A 19,103-nucleotide genomic window follows, 5' to 3' on the forward strand; every position below is an offset into this window, starting at 1 on the left:
TCCACCCGCGTGACGCACACCCCCTTAGTCCACTACTGTTCTTACATATGCATGAACATATTTTATGTACATATGTATAAACTTTATATATGGATATAAAGTTTATATGTATGTTTATACATATATATATATATGTATATGTATATATATATATATGTATATATATATGTATATACGTATATGTATATATATATGTATATATATATGTATATATATATGTATATATATACATATATATATGTATATATATATATATATACAGTGCATATATAAAATTTGTATACACATATTTTTTACTTATAAAATATTATATATACATATATAAACTTTGTACATATACGTATATAAACTTTATACATGTACATATATTGTATATAAACTTTTTATATGTACGTATACAAAGTGTGTATAATACAAAGTTAATATACGTAGAAAAAAAAACCCTGTCGTTTCGTCCGCCCCTCTTCTCCGCACTTGCCACGGGCGCGTCGTCCCTCCTCCTTTCCCCGCGCAAGGAACACACACTCTCTCTTAAAACATTATCTCTAAGAACTTTTAACATAAGATATATTTTTTCTATATGTAAATAATATCTCTACAAAATCGGTTGTTTCAACTGAACAGAATTCTCACTATCTAAACTAACAAAGGAGTAATTGCTTTGTATTAAACAACATGAATAATGGCCCATCAGCACCTGGGTGCATGCTCCTCCACACGCGCAACGCACCCCCCTTAGTTCACTACGGTTCTTACATACGCATGTACATATTTTATATACATACGTATAAACTTTATATATGTATACAAAGTATATATGTATGTATAAAATGTATATACATACATATATATACACTATCCTATGTATACGCATACATTTTTATGTAGGAAAAAATACGAATTACCCCCTGAACTATAGCAGTTGACCGAATTACCCCCTAAACTCGAAAACCAGACATTGTTCACCCTGAACTATTTATACCGGATGAATAACCCCCCGAGCACTATTTTGGACGGTTTTGACTTGAGTCTGCATACGTGGCCACCAATGTGGCATCCAACCAGCAAAATAAAAAATAAATAAAAAATCTCTAAGCCCACATGTCATCTCTTTTCTCTCACCAATCCCTCCCCAGTTCCATTCCCCCTGATTCCCTGCTCTGTGTGTGTGTGTGTCTATGGCCAGAGAAGGAGGAGACGGTGGCCGGCGGCGGAGGTGAATCGACGCGTGGATTGGGAGCGGCTCTAGTGGTGCACGGACTGGCACCGAAGGCAGCCATCGTGCTCTTCCCCCACCTCTATCTCCTACCACGACGATGTCCTCCACTGCCGAGCTCTTTCACAATGGCTAGACTGTCCAATGTGGCTCCTGCCGCTCGGCGACGTCGGCGGCGGCGAGCCTCCGCGGGAGCATGAGGCAGAGATGGGGGACAAGCACGATGGCTTGTGGAGGCGGAGATGGAGCGTGTTGTACGGTGCCAGAGCTCGACGGAGATGGGGAATGAGCGCGATGCCCGGTGATTTCGCAGAGGACACCGGTGGATCCGCGCAAACGACGCGCTCCGCCTCTGCCTCCACCGTCGATCACCTGAGCTCGCCACCTCCACCGCGATCGCCCAAGCTCGCTTCGCTGCCGCCGGCCACCTGTGTGTGTGTGTGTGTGAGAGAGAGAGAGAGAGAGAGCGCAAGGGGTTGCCCGATCTCGCTGCCTCTACCACAAACACTCGTGCTCGCTCCGGCGCCGCCGCGGGCCTCCCGAGCTCACTCCACTTTCGCCTCCACTGCTGCCCACTCGAGTTCGCTCTGCCATTGCCGCCGCCCGCCGGGCAAGGTCCACCTCCGTCGCTGGCCACCTGAGCGAGTGAGAGAGAGAGAGAGCAAGGATGGTGTGGTGGGATATGGTTGAGGGATATGTTTGACATGTGGGCCCAAGGATTTTTTTTATTTTCTTTGTTGACTAGATTGCCACGTTGGCACCACGTGTACAAGCTCAAGTCTAAACCGCTAAGAACAGTGCTCAGGGGGTTATTTGTCCGGTATGAATACTCGAGGGTGTAAAATACCTGGTTTCGTGGTTTACGGGGGTAATTTGATCAACCGTGAAAGTCCAGGGGTAAATCGTATTTTTTCCTTTTATGTACAAAAAAATATAACACTTATATAAACTTGGTAGAGTGAATTGCACTTTAGGGCATGTATTATTACCCAAGTTGCAAATTGGACCAGCTATCAACACATCTTCACTTTTGACCAGATTTTATTAACAAACTTTGCATTTTTAACCAGTGGCCCACACGTCAGCATCATTATTCCTCTCCTCTCCTCTCCTCCCTAATCACGGCCAGCTACTTGCGGTTGACGAGGAAGCAGAGATGAGAGCGGACTCAATGGAGGAAGGAGATGAGAAGGTTATACACACACAAAAAAGTTCAAGAACGCAGGCCTCCACTAGCACGTTGTCGTTCATATATTGCCGCTCCAGCTCGATTTCCGATGGTGCCGTCGTACGCGCTCTGCTTGACCATGCCCTGCATATCGTGGAGCATTGGAGCAAGCATAGTTGATGCCTTGGTGAGCTGCACCAGGGGAATATTGTCCCCAATTTGTGGAGGCTTCGATGAGCGCCTACTGCTCATCGCCAAGGAGCATCTCTGAAGCTCGAGGATCTCCCAGGCTCCCAGTTGGCCAGTTCCCAAATCAACGCAGGAAGCAAGCACCTAGCTAGCAGATCCTTGATTGGTACTACCTCCGTCCCAAAATAAGTGCAGCCATGAGTTTCAGCGTCCAACTTTGATCGTCCGTCTTATTTGAATTTTTTTTATAATTAGCAATTTTGTTGTTATAAGATGATAAAACATGAATACTACTTTACTCATGACTCATGTTTTTAATTTTTTTAAAAAAAATTTCAAATAAGACGAGTGGTCAAATTTAGGCGCGGAAAACCATGACTACACTTATTTTGGGACGGGGGAGTAGTAGTTGAATCCTGCTCATGCTGATGATGCATTGAGGATTTGAGGAGCCGCATGCTGCTGCCTTCATGACCTCACCAGCAAGTTTCCTATACAGATAGATTAGATATACGTACCCTGATTTTGCTTCCGGAGACGTGCACATGTACGTACGACATTAGAAGGAGAGGAGTTTTGTTTCCTTTGAGATAGATCCAATGGTTGATGATTAAGTTATCTATATTTACAAACATAATAAGTACTGACCCAAAGTAATGTACTTATTAAATACCTATTTTCTAATTTATACGTTTTATTATTGCATATTGTTCTATTAAAATATATATGTGTTTTATTTTTTTACTTGCTAAATATAGTAAGTTTGGATCTCGAATTATAAATTTTGTGGTAAATAATCTAGGGAAAATTGGAACCATGCCATTATAATTTTATAAAATTTGAGACATGCCACCCTGACCCACATGTCATTGACTCATATGGGTCCTACATGTCATTGAGATACCGATGACATATCTCAAACTTCACAAAATTATAATGGTATGGTTCCAATTTACCCAATAATCTAATGATCTAATGATGTATTATGCATGTTCATAATATAGTATGAGAGGAGGGAAGGATGTATGGCGTAAGTACGTGACTGGTGCACGTACATGATACGGATTTAAAGTGGGTCCACTGTATTTAAAGTTTTCTTTTTTAAGAATTATTAGATATTTCTCAAATTTATTAAAATGTCACGTGGCGATTTAGAAACGTTTATAGGAGTTACACGTGGTGGCTTAAGAGCGTATGTAGAAAGTTTAATGGATTTTTAGTATATAATAGAAATAGATAGATAGACTAGTTTGTATATATCCACAAACTTTATATATATATATATATGTAAGTATACAAAGTCCATGTACACCTATATAAAAAAACGCGCCGTTCAGTCCGCCCTCTTCTCTGCACTTCCACGTGCGCGTTGTCCCTCCTCCGCCTTTCCCCGCGTGGCACGTGGCGCGTCACGCAGTAGGCACTGTGCGCGACTAGGTGTAGATTAGGGATTTCGCAAGACAGTGCGTGCGTACACAATCTCTTAAAAAAAATAATCTCTAAGAACTTTTAAATGAAAGATATATATTTTTTCTTTGTAAATAATAGCTTTATAGAATTGGTTGTTTCAACTGAACAAAGTCCTCACTATCTAAACTAACAAAGTGGCAATTGCTTTGCATCAAACACGTGAATAAGTATCTAAATAAACACTGAACTGCTGACTACTATCCTCTTAATCTTCTCTATTTAGTTGCTATCCTTTTGATCTTCTTTAGTTGCTGCCACCATCTTGCTCCTCTACATCATCTACCGGCTTCTCCACATCAACGCCCCAAATCCGCACGACCACATTTCTTCTGGCTCCGGTTGACAGAGTCGTCGGCACTGGCTCTCCTCCATCTCCATCTTCAGCCACCTCCGCTTCTGCCTCCACCGCTGCGATGGCCGCTGGAGCAGGAGCAGGTGTAGGCGGCGCGGCGAGTTCTCCGGGCGGTGCGAGGGAGAGGGTAAGATCAAGGTCCTTCCTGTAGTGCTTCCTCTTGTGGCCGCCGAGCGCCACTCCTGTCGGGTACTCTTTGCCGCATACGTTGCACGGGTGCTTGCCCTCCGGCTTGCCGGCGCCGCCACTGCCGCTGGCCGTGGCCATCTTGTCCCTGTTGATGTGGCCAGCGACGTGGCCACCTAGTCCCTGGTGCGTCTTGTACTCCATGTTGCAACCCTCGTACTTGCACTTGTACGGTCCACCTGATCGTGATGCTCCGGGTGCGGGTAGTCGAGCCTGGGGAAGAACCGGCATTGCCGCAGGCGGCGGCGGCGGCGGCAGCGGCTCCTTCTCGTTCTCGGCGTGATGGACCCTCATATGCCCGTGCACCGCCTTCCTGCTGCCGAACTCCTTGTGGCACAAGTGGCACGGGAACGACGCCTCTTGTCGTGCCGCCACGGGGTCAGCGTCGTCGCCGGCGCGGATCACGTCGCCGCCGTGGTCACGGTCGCTGATCGTCCCCTCCGAACCGGACGAGGTAGACAGCGTGGGCGGCGAAGGCAGCAGCGCGAGGATGTCGTCGAGGCGGCGGCGGCGCTTGCAGGCCGTCGCCGGCCGCATGCCCTCCTCGTCGTCGTTGTCGTTGTCGCGGCGGGATTGGATCACGTACCGGCAGTCGTCGTCGTCCTCGGTCTCAGAAGCCGAATTCATCTCGACCTCTTCCAGGGGATCGGCATGGCGGCTGCTGGACTTACCCTCCATGATCGCTCCCCCTTGTTCTTGCTCCGATCGATCTATCTGATGGAGATCGGCTGATCGGGCAGCACAAGCAAGTAGGGAGTAAGTAAATCACTAGGGCTTAATTTGCTTGATCGATCGCTAAGCGAGATTTTTCCTAGGGTTTTGCTGCAGTGGAGAGAGAGAGACAGGGAGGATTGTGTTGTGGGTGACGGCAGCACTGAAGATATCTAGTAGTAGACCGTACAATACACAGGATTGAGTCGGTATGATGCGTGGGCGCTAAGTCGGGTGATCCACGTCACCGTTTCGCACCACAACACAAGAACGAAACGGAACTGCAGTAACAAGTAACAACCGAGATTTCGTAGGGATATACTCTCTCCATTCTAAAATATTTGACGCCGTTGACTTTTTTTAAAATGTTTGACCGTTCGTCTTATTCAAAAAATTTAAGTAATTATTAATTCTTTTCCTATCATTTGATTTATTGTTAAATATACTTTTATGTATACATATAATATTACATATTTCACAAAAGTTTGTCAAACATATTTAAAAAAGTCAACGGCGTCAAACATTTAGGGAATGAGGGAGTATATGTATATATAGATATATCTTCTTTTGTTTCTAGAAACTTTTTTATAGGATAACTTTTACTCGTTTTTAGGAGAGAGAAACTAGCATACGTACGTACGTATACGGGCGCGTTCTCTGATGATCACGGCCATCGATCGATCCGTGCTTGCTTCAACATACATACAGGGGAAGATCTTTATTTGGATTTCAGAAGGAATTTTAATTTTGGCCTGAGGAGGTTCAGTAATTAATGGGAGGTGTTCCTTAACGTGATTTCTGGTGTGGATAAGAATACTGTTTGGACTGTTATTTATACTTCATTCTGTTTTGCCGTGGGATTTGACAATAATTTCCCTAACTTGTTTGTGAATTCATATGCATGTCTCACCACTCTCTTTGAGGCTCATTGCAAGCGACGATGCTAAACGTTCAGGGAGGCACTGTGGCTGGAACCTGGAGGCGCCGGCAATTAACCGAAAATGCTCGAAAATGCTTTGTATCTTAAACACATCTGACCGTCCGATTTTTTTTTAGGACATCGGATTTGTAACTCTCCCCACAATTAACCCATAACCTGAAGTTTTCTTCTCCGACCCCTAGTGCTCCCAATTGCTGGGTCCTAGCCATTTTTCTTTTGGGCCTCCCGGCCCACTTGATTCGACGGCAGCCCACACGATTCAATGGGCCGACACGTGGACTCTAGCAGATTCCCCTCACGATCTTTCCTCTGATCAATCTGCACTTGCTCGCTAGTTTAGTTTATTGCTCAGTTAGACGGATAATTGAGTAGAAACGAATCAAGCATTCATCAATCAGTTGCACACTGAATGTACGCACACGGTATACATGTAGGGAAACTATTCTAAACATGTACAGGTAAAGCGAAGCAAGGGATTTTGCTACAACAACATCACATCAGAGCTCTCCCAGCCTCTTGGCACACTCCACGCTGCTGTCCAGCGTCTCCTCCACTCCATACCTGTACTTGAACCCTAAATCCACAAGCTTGTTGGTGTCAGCTTGAACCCTCACCCCCTCCCCAATGACCCTGAGAAAGACGAACACAAGACCAATTTCACAAATTCAGTTACTATATAATCAATATGAATATGTAATGAATAGTACTCCCTCTAACTTTTTCTATGACGTCCAACATCTTTAATAAGGAGGTAGCATATCAAGAGTTGGATTGGTGACACGTACTCTTTGAGCTTGATCTCGATGTCCGGGAACTTGGCGGCGAAGTGGTCGACGCAGTCCTTCATGTTGGGGTACCCGGCGGCGCAGAGGAATCGTCCGGCGATGGACGGCTGATCCATGCAGAATACGTGCGCGTCGCAGGCGTCCTCGATGTGCACCAGCGGCACGGACCCCAGCAGCGCCTGCAGGAACTTGAGGGAGTTGTGGTAGGGCTCGTCGCCGGTGAGCGGCGCCAGGATCACCGGGATGCTGCTCCAGGGGCATGGCTGGAGCGTGTCGCCGCCGACGACCGCGCACGCCAGGGTGACCACCTCGAACGCCGGCGACGGCGAGGAGCCGTTGTAGCTCAGGAGCTCCTTCTCGGAGAGCGTCTTGGATGACACATAGCCCTGCATGATGCAAAAATCCATCAGAAAAATTAATGTCACCGTGAGAGTGATCGAGTTGGTTAATTATGTCGATCGATCGATTACGGACGTCCAGGTAATCGTTGGTGAAGTCGCAGGTGAGGTTGGGAGGAGACCAGCAGGACTCGTTGATGAAGTCCTTGTAGCCGCCGCCGCTGCCGTCCTCCCGGAGCGGCGAGGCGGCGGTGACGGAGCCCGTGTGGATGACGCGACGCACCGTCCTCGATCGCTCGCACTGGTTCAGGATGATGCGCATCGCGTCCGTGGTCGCTTCGGCGGTGTTCTTGTACTGCGAGAGATGGAAATTAACAAATTAAGTTACTGATGATACATATGAAAATTAGCAACGACAAGTTATGGGTTAATTATATGGCCTTTTCGGTTGGACAGTATACCCCATCCGTCCCTTAAAAAACCAACATAGCTGTGTTCTTACCCCCAAGTTTTCTAATTCATCTCACTCGTTTTTCGCGCGCACGCTTTTCAAACTACTAAACGGTGCGATTTTTTTGCAAAAAGTTTCTATACGAAAGTTGCTTATAAAAATAATATTGATCCATTTTTTTAAAAAAATAACTAATACTTAATTAATCACGTGCTAATGAACTATTCCTTTTTCTGTACGTACTGTTCCGGGTTGGGAACATGCTTCAGCGAACACAACTATAGTGGTGCAACGAATCTGGATATATATATCTCTTTATAGATTCGTTATACTCACCTGCAGTAGTAGATTCGTTTCGTTTTTTTTAAGGACGGATGCGAGCATACCTTGGTGCTGGTGGGGTCGTGGTGCAACGGGGTAGCGACGAGGAATACGAACTCGCAGCCGGCGATGGCGGGCTCGAAGGTGTCGGCGTCGTACATGTCCGCCTCGAACAGCACCAGCCGCTCCGCCGCGCCGGGGAGCTCTCTCAACGGCGCCGTCTTCTTCTCATCTCCTGTCAAGATATATTATCAGTTTATCACCATCTCCATGAATTGGAAACACGAACCAGAGAGAGAGAGAGAGAGAGAGAGAGAGATTGGCAGAGTATACGTTGTACTGCGTACCAAGATTTCTCAAGGTTCCATGGACGACGCAGCCTCGTTCCAAGAGCTTCTTGACGAGGTAGGCCGCGATGTAGCCGCTGGCCCCGGTGATACACACCCTGCTCATCTCTCTCTCTCTCTTCTGAAACCGATCGATTCAGTGAGTGGGACGAATTGTGAATTTGTGATCTTAGCAGTAGTTGTCATCGCACTGTTCATATCCATCCATTCCTGCCCTGCTGATCGGTGTGGCTAACTGAGTGCAACCAAAACTTTCGTTGTTTGATTTTCCTTTCCTGCACGCAAGTGGGTATGTCATATGTGGCTCTGAACGAATCGAGTTTCAGGGGAAAACTGTTTTAAACATTCGGGTGGATGTCCATCCGTTACTCGGGTGGACGTCCATCCGTTTCTTGTATGTCATCTAAATAGTTACGAAAAATTTTCAAAAAAAATTGACATCATAGGTTAATATGTAATATATCACTTCACAAACATGCAAGTTCAAATTCGACTTCTACAAATTATAACAAAAATAACAAAATTGACTGTGAATGTTTGTTATTTTTGTTATTTGTTACAACTTGTAGAAGTCGAATTTGAACTTGCATGTTTGTGAAGTGATATATTACATATTAACCTATCTTGTAATTTTTTTTCAAATTTTTTCATAATCATTTAGGTGGCATACAAGAAACGGGTGGATGTCCACCCGAGATATTAGAATCCATCCTCGAGTTTCAGGTCCATATCTCGCAGGACTGACCGGCTTGAGCTGAACAATATATAGCTCCCACGAGATATATGCATTAAAGATCACTACAATAAAACCCTTTATTCGTGATGGATGATAACCTACATAATATATATATATGCCTCGTCGGCGATCAATAGTAATAAGAAAAATATCAACTGTAACAAGTGTGGACCTGTAAGAGATGACTATATCTCAAAACAGTCCAAAAGTTGTGATCCGTTGATGATGACTATAACCCAACATTTCCTCACATCTCGGATCGATCTGCGTTTACGAATATTCGAGCAAGAACGAATTTGTCGTTCATTCGTTTCTTACTGAATACATACACGGTATACCCATGTGTATAAGGCCAAGCAATTCACGCATTTTTGCTACACATCACATAAGAGTTCTCCCAATCTCTTGGCGCATTTCACACTGCAATCCAGCGTCTCCTCCACCCCATATTTATACTTGAACCCTAAATCTACAAGCTTCTTGGTGTCAGCTTGCACCCTCACCCCCTCCCCAATGACCCTGAGAGAGACGAACACGAAAGCAACCACACACAATTTAGTCATGATTAATCAATTAATCAAGATGAATACTCCCTCCGTTTTTAAATGTTTGGTAACATTGACTTTTTAAGCACATGTCTGATCGTTCGTATTTTTTAAAAAAATTATGTGAAATATGTAAAACTACATATATATATATATATATATATATATATATATATATATATATATATATATATATATATGAAAGTATATTTAACAATGAATCAAATGATAGAAAAAAAATTAATAATTACTTTACTTTTTTGAATAAGACGAATAGTTAAACATATTTAAAAAAGTTAACGGCGTCAAATATTTTTAGATCAGAGGGAGTATGTAAAATCAAGAGTTTGTTCGATTTGTCATCACACGTACTCTTTCAGCTTGATCTCGATCTCCGGGTACTTAGCGGCGAAGCGGTCGATGTAGTCCTTCATGTTGGGGTACCCGGCGGCGCAGAGGAAGCGGCCGGCGATGGACGGCTGATCCATACAAAAGACGTGCGCGTCGCAGACGTCGTCGATGTGCGCCAGCGGCACGGAGCCCAGCAGCGCCTGCATAAACTTGAGGGCGTTGTGGTAGAGCTCGTCGCCGGTGAGCGGCGACACGATCACCGGGATGCTGCTCCACAGGCACGGCTGGAGCGTGTCGCCGCCGACGAGCGCGCACGCCAGGGTGACCACCTCGAACGCCGGCGACGGCGACGACGAGGAGTTGTAGCTCAGGAGCTCCTTCTCGGAGAGCGACTTGGATGACACATAACCCTATACAAAATCCATCAGAGAAAATGTCAAGCTCTATTAATTACTAGTTGATGCAGAGTACAGCGGAATAGTTGGTCAATTAGTTAGGTGGTGATTAATTTATCATTACGTTCAGATGAGCATTGGTGAAGTCGTAGGTGAGGTTGAGTGGAGACCAGCAGGACTCGTTGATGAAGTCCTTGTAGCCGCCGCTGTGGTCTTCCCGGAGCGGCGAGGCGGCGGTGACGGAGGCGGTGTGGATGACACGGCGCACTGTCTTGGATCGCTCGCACTGCTGCAGGATGACGCGCATCGCGTCCACGGCCGCTTCCGTGTTGTTCTTGTACTGCATGCAAAAGGCGACACCTATTATTATCTATATATTTCCCATCGGTTACCCATTTGACACAAAATAGCTTATTTGGCTTATTAGAAAATTAAAATTAATTTATAAGTAAAACTTTTGTAGATTTGTTTATAGTGACTTAAAAGCCAACAGTAACAAAAAAAATTACGTTAAAAGCATTTTAAAATCAAGTTTAAAAATTCAAATTTTGGCTTATTCTTTGGCTGTTTAGGCCAAACGATAGGGCTATATGTCTTTTATATATAACGTCGTTCATTTCTTTTAAAACATTTGATCTTTCATCCTATTTAAAACTTTTATAAATATAAAGAAAATTAAAAATAAATTTAGTCATGTTTAAAAAGTCAACGATGTCATATATTAGAAGAAGGATTGAGTATGTTTTGATGCTATGATCCGGCCGGTTGCTAGTTGATCGTGTCAAAGCATGTGCACAAACTTCGGAATTGTTTATGCAAGTATTTCACTTCGGGACTAGTAGCTATTTGTGTCACATTTTCTTTGAAAAAGTCCAATAAAGTGTTTTTACACTAATAAATTAGGATAAAAATCAATTTATTATCTACTTTGAAGGGAGAAGAGAAGATAGAACAGATAGAAACTCAAAAGGTAAGTAGTATACCGTAGCAAGCATATGTAAGTACTCCCTCCGTTTCATGTATGTAAGGTGTTTTTATTTTTGTCAAAGTTAAATTGGTTCAAAGTTTAACTAAGTTTATAGATAAATATAGTAATAATATTTACATTACCAAATTAGTTTTATTAAATCAATAATTAAATATATTTTTATAATAAATTTATTTTAAGTCAAAAATATTACTATTTATTTCTATAAACGTGGTTAAACTTAAATCAGTTTGACTTTGACTAAAGTCAGAACATTTTATAACCTGAAACGAACGAAGAGAGCAGTGACTAAAAGAATATGATGTTATATTATTTTAGCAAAATTGTTTTTCTTCCCTTGATCCGCGTGACATGATATTTTTCTTTTCGTTTTAATTTGGTCCATTAATTTGACTTCTTTTTGACATATCGAAATCCCGATCGACCCATCCAAATATGTGGGCTTAAAGAAAGCCTGCTTTGATGGAGTTCTTTTTTCCTATCGATAAGATTCAGATATATATGATCCGAGAAAAAAATAAAATAAAAAGATTGAGCTAGATACTTTCCACGCGAGGTAACAAAAGTCGATTAATCGGACGTCATCGACGGTGACTTTTTAAAAGATGGACTTTTTATCCTAAAGTGAACATATCCTGTATATCATTTGAAATAGTTTCGAATTTTTTATAAAAATACTCCCTCCGTTTCACAATGTAAGTCATTCTAACATTTTCCACATTCATATTGATGTATTTGTCTAGATTTATTAACATTAATAGGAATATGGGAAATGATATTTGTTTAGATTCTTTAAAAATCAATATGAATATGGAAAATGCTAGAACGACTTACATCATGAAACGGAGAAAGTAGTTTGATAAGATATATCAATAATCATCATATCCCTACACACACAAATTCATTATACCTCAACATGTTGCTTAAAAGAATAAATTATACTCTAACTACAGTACGCACACCATTTCATGATCGTATTTTTTTTTCACCAAATTTAAACTTGTATGCCGTGAAGTAATAAATCGTATATTAATCTGCCTTGTACGTCCTTGTCCATTTTGTTTAAAAAAATTCATAACTGTTTTCACTGACTTGCAAGAAATGAGAGATGGTATATCCTTAAAAGAGAAAAAAAAAGCTTTCACTCTTTTTTCTTCAATTATAAAAGAAACTATTTTTTCTTATTATTATATTGAAAGATACTCCCTCTGTCCCACAATATAAGGGATTTTGAGTTTTTTCTTGTAGTGTTTGATCACTCGTCTTATTCAAAAAATTTTGGAATTATTATTTATTTTTTTGTGACTTACTTTATTATCAAAAGTGCTTTAAGCACAACTTTTCGTTTTTTATATTTGCATAAATTTTGTGAATAAGACGAGTGGTCAAACACTACAAGTAAAAACTCAAAATACCTTATATTATGGGACAGAGGGAGTACCACGTGCGCACACTAGCGCAACCGAAAATAGAAATCACTACTAGTGAAACCATTTTAATACTAATCCAGTACATACAGACGAACCATTGGAAATATTTGGAAAAGATTAAGATTTAAGTCAAAGACCAGTAACCCCTATCAGGCCACGACACGCTAAAATGATCTGATCGAGGGGTTATTTTAAGCCAGATAGCGGTGGACGAGCCGACGAATTAGCTGACAAACACGTCCTATTCGAGCCCGATATCTCTCGATCGCTTTCCCTCTAGTTGCTGTCAGCCAAACTCAGACTCAACCACTACTGCACTAGACAGTCAAATTTAATTTGAAATAATGCACAATTAAACTTAGCAAGATTTAAGGAGAAATTTAACACAAACTCACGAAGGACAAAGTGGATGATATATATGATAAGGCAACAACAATGTATATAGCAAAAGTAGTCCATATAGATGAGACCCACATATATAGACTTTAACTATTGTAACATTCATAACGTATATAGATTGCAAATAGTATTAGGAGAAGAAAAGAAGTAGAGATAAATAATATATTTAATCCTTTATGGGCAGCCCATATGTTTATGGGTAGCTTTTGTTATTTCTTTGCTATGGACTAGTTCCACAATGTTACTAGCTAGATGGTTGAATGAAATATTATATTGCTTATGAACCATTTTTGGACTACATTGTGGATGCCCAATGGCAAATGTGTACATTATCTTAGAAGTAACAACTGACAACGCTGTATTTTTTTTTACAGGAGAGTAAGGCCTGTTTATTTCCCAAACAAAATTTTTCACGCTATCACATTAAATATTTTGACACATACATGGAGTATTAAATGTAGAAAAAAACCAATTACATAGTTCGCCAGAAAATTGCGAGACGAATCTTTTAACCCTAATTGCGCAATGATTTGACAATGTGGTGCTACAATAAATATTTGTTAATGACGGATTAATTATGCTTAATAAATTAATCTCGTAGTTTCCTAGCGGAATATGTAATTGTTTTGTTATTAGACTACGTTTAATATTTCAAATGTGTGTCCGTATATCCGATGTGATATGTTAGGGTAAAATTTTTTGCCAACTAAACAAGCCCTTAGTACTACTCCCTCCGTCCCATAATAATAGAGTGTATCACATCTCTCTGTCCAAATTCGTAGTACTAGGATGTATCATATTATCTCTAAAATCTCTTACATTTTGGAGCGGAGGGAGTGCTAGTTTGTTCACATCGTATTCATGACTGTTCATGTAAGTACTTCATGCTATTTACCCCTCCGTCCCAAAAAAAAGTCCAATCATAGCTACGAACCTGGACACACATCCAGATTCATAGCCAGAATTTGGCTTTTTTTTGGACAGACTAGTACATGATTGCTCGCATGAACAACAACAAGTTGTCCTAGGAATCTAGGATGCATGCCGTCAGTTACTGCATACTACTGTATATACTTACTCCGTTTCAAAATATTTGACGCCGTTGACTTTTTTAAATATGTTTGACCGTTCGTCTTATTAAAAAAATTTAAGTAATTATTAATTTTTTTTCTATCATTTGATTCATTGTTAAAAATACTTATATGTATACATATAGTTTTATATATTTCGCAAAAGTTTTTGAATAAAACGAACGGTTAAACATATGCTAAAAAGTCAATGGCGTCAAATATTTAGAAACGGAGGGAGTACGACACAGTGTACTGACAAAGCAGTCACGAGGTTGCACGCCGTCGTGAGCTGTAAACTAATCTGCCGATCGATCGACGACCAAACTAATTAACCAAGGGATCATCGATCGATCGATCGATTCGAGCAGCAGCGCACATGTTAATTTATACGTACGCACCTTGGTGCTGGTGGGGTCGTGCTGCAGCGGGGTGGCGAGGAGGAAGACGAACTCGCAGCCGGCGATGGCGGGCTCGAAGGTGGCGGCGTCGTACATGTCCGCCTCGAACAGCACCAGCCGCTCCGCCGCGCCGAGCATCCTCCTCAGCAGCGCCGTCTTCTTCTCATCCCCTGTGTACGATTTCTTCAGATCAGCAATTAATCCACAAATTCTGAATGATGGATTTGGCTATCTTAGCAGCTGAGAGATCGAGGTGGATGGAATTAACCATGGAAGATCAGAGAGTTACCGAGATCTCGCAGGGTTGCATGGACGACGCAGCCTCTGCCGAGGAGCTTCTTGACGAGCCATGTCGCAATGTAGCCGGCGGCTCCGGTGACGCACACCCGGCTCATCTCCCTCTTTCTGAAGTCTGAACCTGGCCGAGGCTCTTGCTGGATCTCCGGTAGTAGTCAAGCTAGTGAGAAGTCAAAGCTTGGAATGGGGGTCTTCTCTGTGGCTCTCTCTCTCCCCTCTATCTCTTCCCGGCCAATTTAAATAGTGGCGCACCTATTGACTTACAGCACATGCATGCACGTTGCAATCTCCTAGCCGCCGCACACGCCATTCGATTTCTCTTTTGCAATTTTTATGGGACAAATCACATGCTCACGCAGCCTATCTACACCCCTATGTTCCAAAATATAGCTACATATATGTTTATGCCATAAATCTAGATACGATATCTGGGAACGGAGAGAGTATTCATTAGAATTAAATAGGCTAGGTCCAATTTAATTCTAATAAATTTCATGGGTACACAATTAATATTAGAATTAATAAGATATAGATTTTCATCCCTTGAGGGGATATCCACTCATTGTTTGCATGTCATCTAAAAAATGTTATGAAAAAATTGAAAAAAAAATTAACAACATAGATTAATATGAAATATATCACCCACAAACATGCAAGACCAAATTCAACTTCTACAAGTTGTAACAAAAAGAACAAATTAAACTAAAAATAGTTATCGTACATTCCCATCTATATTTGTTATTTTTGTTACAACTTATAGGAGTTGAATTTTAACTATCATGTTTATGGAGTGATATATTTCATATTAATCTATCTTGCCAATTTTTTTGATGACTATTTAGATAACATGCACGAAACAAGGGGATATCCTCTTGAGGGATGAAATCACTTTCCCAGATTAATACCGTCTTGGAAACCAGTATGGAGGGAACTCGACTTATATATAATGCTAATTGAGAGCACTTATTGAGCGGTTGATGAGGTGGTGGTGGGACTGCCACACGCCCTCACTGAGCCGAGCCCATGGGTGTGAGCGTGGCATTTTTTCTATTCATCTCCCTGGTTCTTCCTATGGAACACACCACCCTTCTGATCCTCTGTTCCTGAGCAGGTTACGCAATCTCCGGTTCTGAGCACATGTGGGCATAAGTGTTCGGGACGTAGGCCTCCGGAACTCCGTCCACCTGAGTACCTGCACGGGTAAGCGGACGATCAAGTTTGTAGTGAGCATGAAGAACGCGTGATTGCTCTCGGCACTTCTTCCTCTATATCATGTTCTTCCTCTATATCAATAATCCGGATCGTGTCTACCACCAATGGAAGAGGAGACGGTAACGGTGATGACAATACCATCACGTCCCCAAATGCCTCTAGATCTGAAGTATTCTCTGGGTACGTCACTATATTCATTTTAGTGTTGAACATGTTACTAGATGATGCTATTTATGATATTAACATGTTCGTGGTTAGCAATATAACTTGATGACACTCTTTTTCGTATGGCATGTTTGTTATGTTATATTTTTGGATTAAAATATGCTAAATTATGACTAGATTTTTCTAACAGTATCTTCTATGTATCAGCATCTGTATATTTGTCATGTCTGTATATATACATGGATTCATATTTAGATATAGATACAGATGTGGAGATATCTAAATCTAATTCTCTATCTATGTCTACGTCTACTTCCTGATGGTATCCTTTGAAGAAGAGTGGCATGCCTCATATAGCCAGTTAATTATAGGACGTATCTATAAAATATTCGTAAGTTTCTTTATAAAAAACTTTTAAATATAATTATAATATAATTACGATGTAATTATATTATAACTAGCATGTAACTGGATGTATAACTACATTATGTAAGTAGCATAACATAATCAAGTTATCGTTACAATTATTAGACGAATTAAACTAAGACAGCATATAGTTAATTTTGTAAGAACCGTGATTATATAAAGAAGAAACTGCTCTAGCAATAGAGAATATCGACCGCCGTGTTCTTAATAAAATAACTGCGGGAGGTCTAGAATATTGTAAAAATCAGAACAAGAGATATGTTCTATTAAAAAATATCAGAAGAAGTAAAGACTATAGTTTAATCTATAATTTATAGGTAAAAATTGCTGTTGGACATTCAAACTTTATGGGTTTAGGTACAGGTATAAGACATTGTAGAAAAAGATCTCTAGAATATGACAACTTTAAAACGCGAATGGGTTATGCCCATAATTATATTTTCTCATTGCCGGTCATCAACGTAAGAGACTATAAGCCAACTATAAACTTATATGAAGAAGAGAGAAGTATAAAAATGAAGAGAGTTAGCTCTCATGTAAGAGTTAACTATTCACACATTTCAAAATAAATGTATTTATAATACATAGGTGAGAGAAAGATATAGAAGAGAAAAAAAACTTAGACACAATCTTATAGTTTGTCTACCATACATATTAACTGTAATACTATAAGATATAAGGTTATAGTTAGCTTTACTATTTAACTTGCTCTGACTGAGAGTTTGGTTTTTACCTGATCAACTGGTAAAGCGTTCAGTATTTTTGTATTGACTACTCCGTGACTCCATGCGGCAAGGTTGGTTTGGTCTAGTCGATCTGGAGGCTGGAGCTGCCCGGTCTGGTATTGGTGGAGGCAGTTAGCTGCGGTCTGTGGCCAACGTTACGCTTCGATGGAGACACCGTCCACTACGTCCTGTCCACTGGCTAATGGCGCCTAGACAGGCAGTGCACAGGAAAGGGGAACGATGGTTTTGGACTTCTGGCTAGGGTCGGAGAAGAAGGGCAAAATTTGCTACATGACACTCAAATTTTATGTAATTTAATAGCAGACATCGTAAAAACGTATTACGGCTGAAAGATACTTAAAAAACTGGTAATTTGCTGGAGAACACTCTCAGCTCATTTGGAGAGAAAAATTCTTCAAAAAGACAAGAGTACCCCTAAGGTCAAAATCTTTTTGCGCTGAGACTAGAACAAAGATGGAATATAATGTATGCTAGTGAAGTACTTGGGGAGATGACAAATTTAGATTTGCATAATTTCTAAATTTTTACTCTAACATCATGTTTGAAGAATGTGATCATAGGGGCATTCTCGTCTTTATTAAGAATTTATCAATTAAATTCAGCCGAAAGTGTCCTCCAGCAAATTACCAGCTTTTTAGAGTGTCTTTCAGCCAGAACACGTTTTTACGATGTCTACCAGCAAATTAAACAAAATTTGAGTGTCCTGTAGCAAATTTTGCCAAGAAAACTCCGAGTCTCTGAGTTTTCATGGGCTTTTGTGGCCCACTCTATCCACGGGCCGACTTCTGGGCCGCGGAGTGTTCTTTATTGGTAGTAGTAGCTATTTATGGAATAAGTTCACTTGTGGTCCTTTAACTAGTCAACCAATCCGATTTTCGTCCTTCAACCAGAAAACCAGATATAACGGGTCTCTCAACTATCAAAACCGGTATAAACTAGGTCCCTGAACGGTTTTGATGGTGGTTTTGGCAGACGTGGCTGGTTTGACTTGGTCCTTGTCCTACGTGGCGGTGATGTGGCATTGGAAGCAAAATTTAAAATTTAAAAAGAAATGTGAGGCCCACATGTCAGTCAGATAAAAAAAAGTGGGACCCACATGTCAGTGGGTCCCAATCTCCTCTCTATGCACGGACGACAACGCGTCAGCACCTCCTTCTCCTCTCTTCGTCTCGGCAATCCTTCCTTCTCGAGCTCAGCTCGCCGGCCGGCGAGGGGAGCGGAGAGGGAGAAGGGCGGTGGCCGGTGAGGGGTGGAGCCCGCCTCCTCCCTCTCCGCGCATCGCCTCCCTCTCCCCGCTCTCGCCGGCCTCCCTCTCCATGCGCGCTCGCCAGCTTCCCCCATATCCTCCCTCTCCGCTCCTTGCGCCTCCTCCTCAAAGCAGCAGCCTCCTCCTCGCCAGTCGCCGACAGCCCACCGCCAAGTGCGGGCAAGAGAGAGGGAGTGGGCATCCGCCGCCGACCGCATCTAGCGC

The 19,103-nt window shown here is 41.8% G+C and overlaps 3 protein-coding genes across 3 annotated transcripts; all 3 read right to left on the reverse strand.

Annotated features, from left to right (window-relative positions):
- Positions 1-4,287: 4,287 nt before the first annotated feature.
- On the reverse strand, positions 4,288-5,514 carry LOC127780894 (uncharacterized). Its single transcript, XM_052307881.1, has one exon. It carries the CDS (start codon positions 5,257-5,259, stop codon positions 4,288-4,290), a length of 972 nt encoding a protein of 323 aa, XP_052163841.1. The 5' UTR covers positions 5,260-5,514.
- Positions 5,515-6,567: 1,053 nt separating this feature from the next.
- On the reverse strand, positions 6,568-8,646 carry LOC127779400 (putative anthocyanidin reductase). The gene is made up of 5 exons (XM_052306146.1): positions 8,475-8,646; positions 8,193-8,362; positions 7,492-7,710; positions 7,018-7,403; positions 6,568-6,862 (listed from the first exon to the last, which is right to left on the reverse strand). The coding sequence occupies exons 1-5, from the start codon at positions 8,578-8,580 to the stop codon at positions 6,730-6,732; spliced, it is 1,014 nt and encodes a 337-aa protein (XP_052162106.1). The 5' UTR covers positions 8,581-8,646; the 3' UTR covers positions 6,568-6,729.
- A 503-nt stretch (positions 8,647-9,149) lies between these two features.
- On the reverse strand, positions 9,150-15,275 carry LOC127779398 (putative anthocyanidin reductase). Its single transcript, XM_052306144.1, has 5 exons — positions 15,076-15,275; positions 14,787-14,956; positions 10,626-10,841; positions 10,128-10,516; positions 9,150-9,729 (listed from the first exon to the last, which is right to left on the reverse strand). The coding sequence occupies exons 1-5, from the start codon at positions 15,179-15,181 to the stop codon at positions 9,585-9,587; spliced, it is 1,026 nt and encodes a 341-aa protein (XP_052162104.1). The 5' UTR covers positions 15,182-15,275; the 3' UTR covers positions 9,150-9,584.
- Positions 15,276-19,103: the final 3,828 nt, after the last annotated feature.

The sequence above is a fragment of the Oryza glaberrima genome, chromosome 7, assembly GCF_000147395.1.
Source record: "Oryza glaberrima chromosome 7, OglaRS2, whole genome shotgun sequence".
Classification (NCBI taxonomy): domain Eukaryota; kingdom Viridiplantae; phylum Streptophyta; class Magnoliopsida; order Poales; family Poaceae; genus Oryza; species Oryza glaberrima.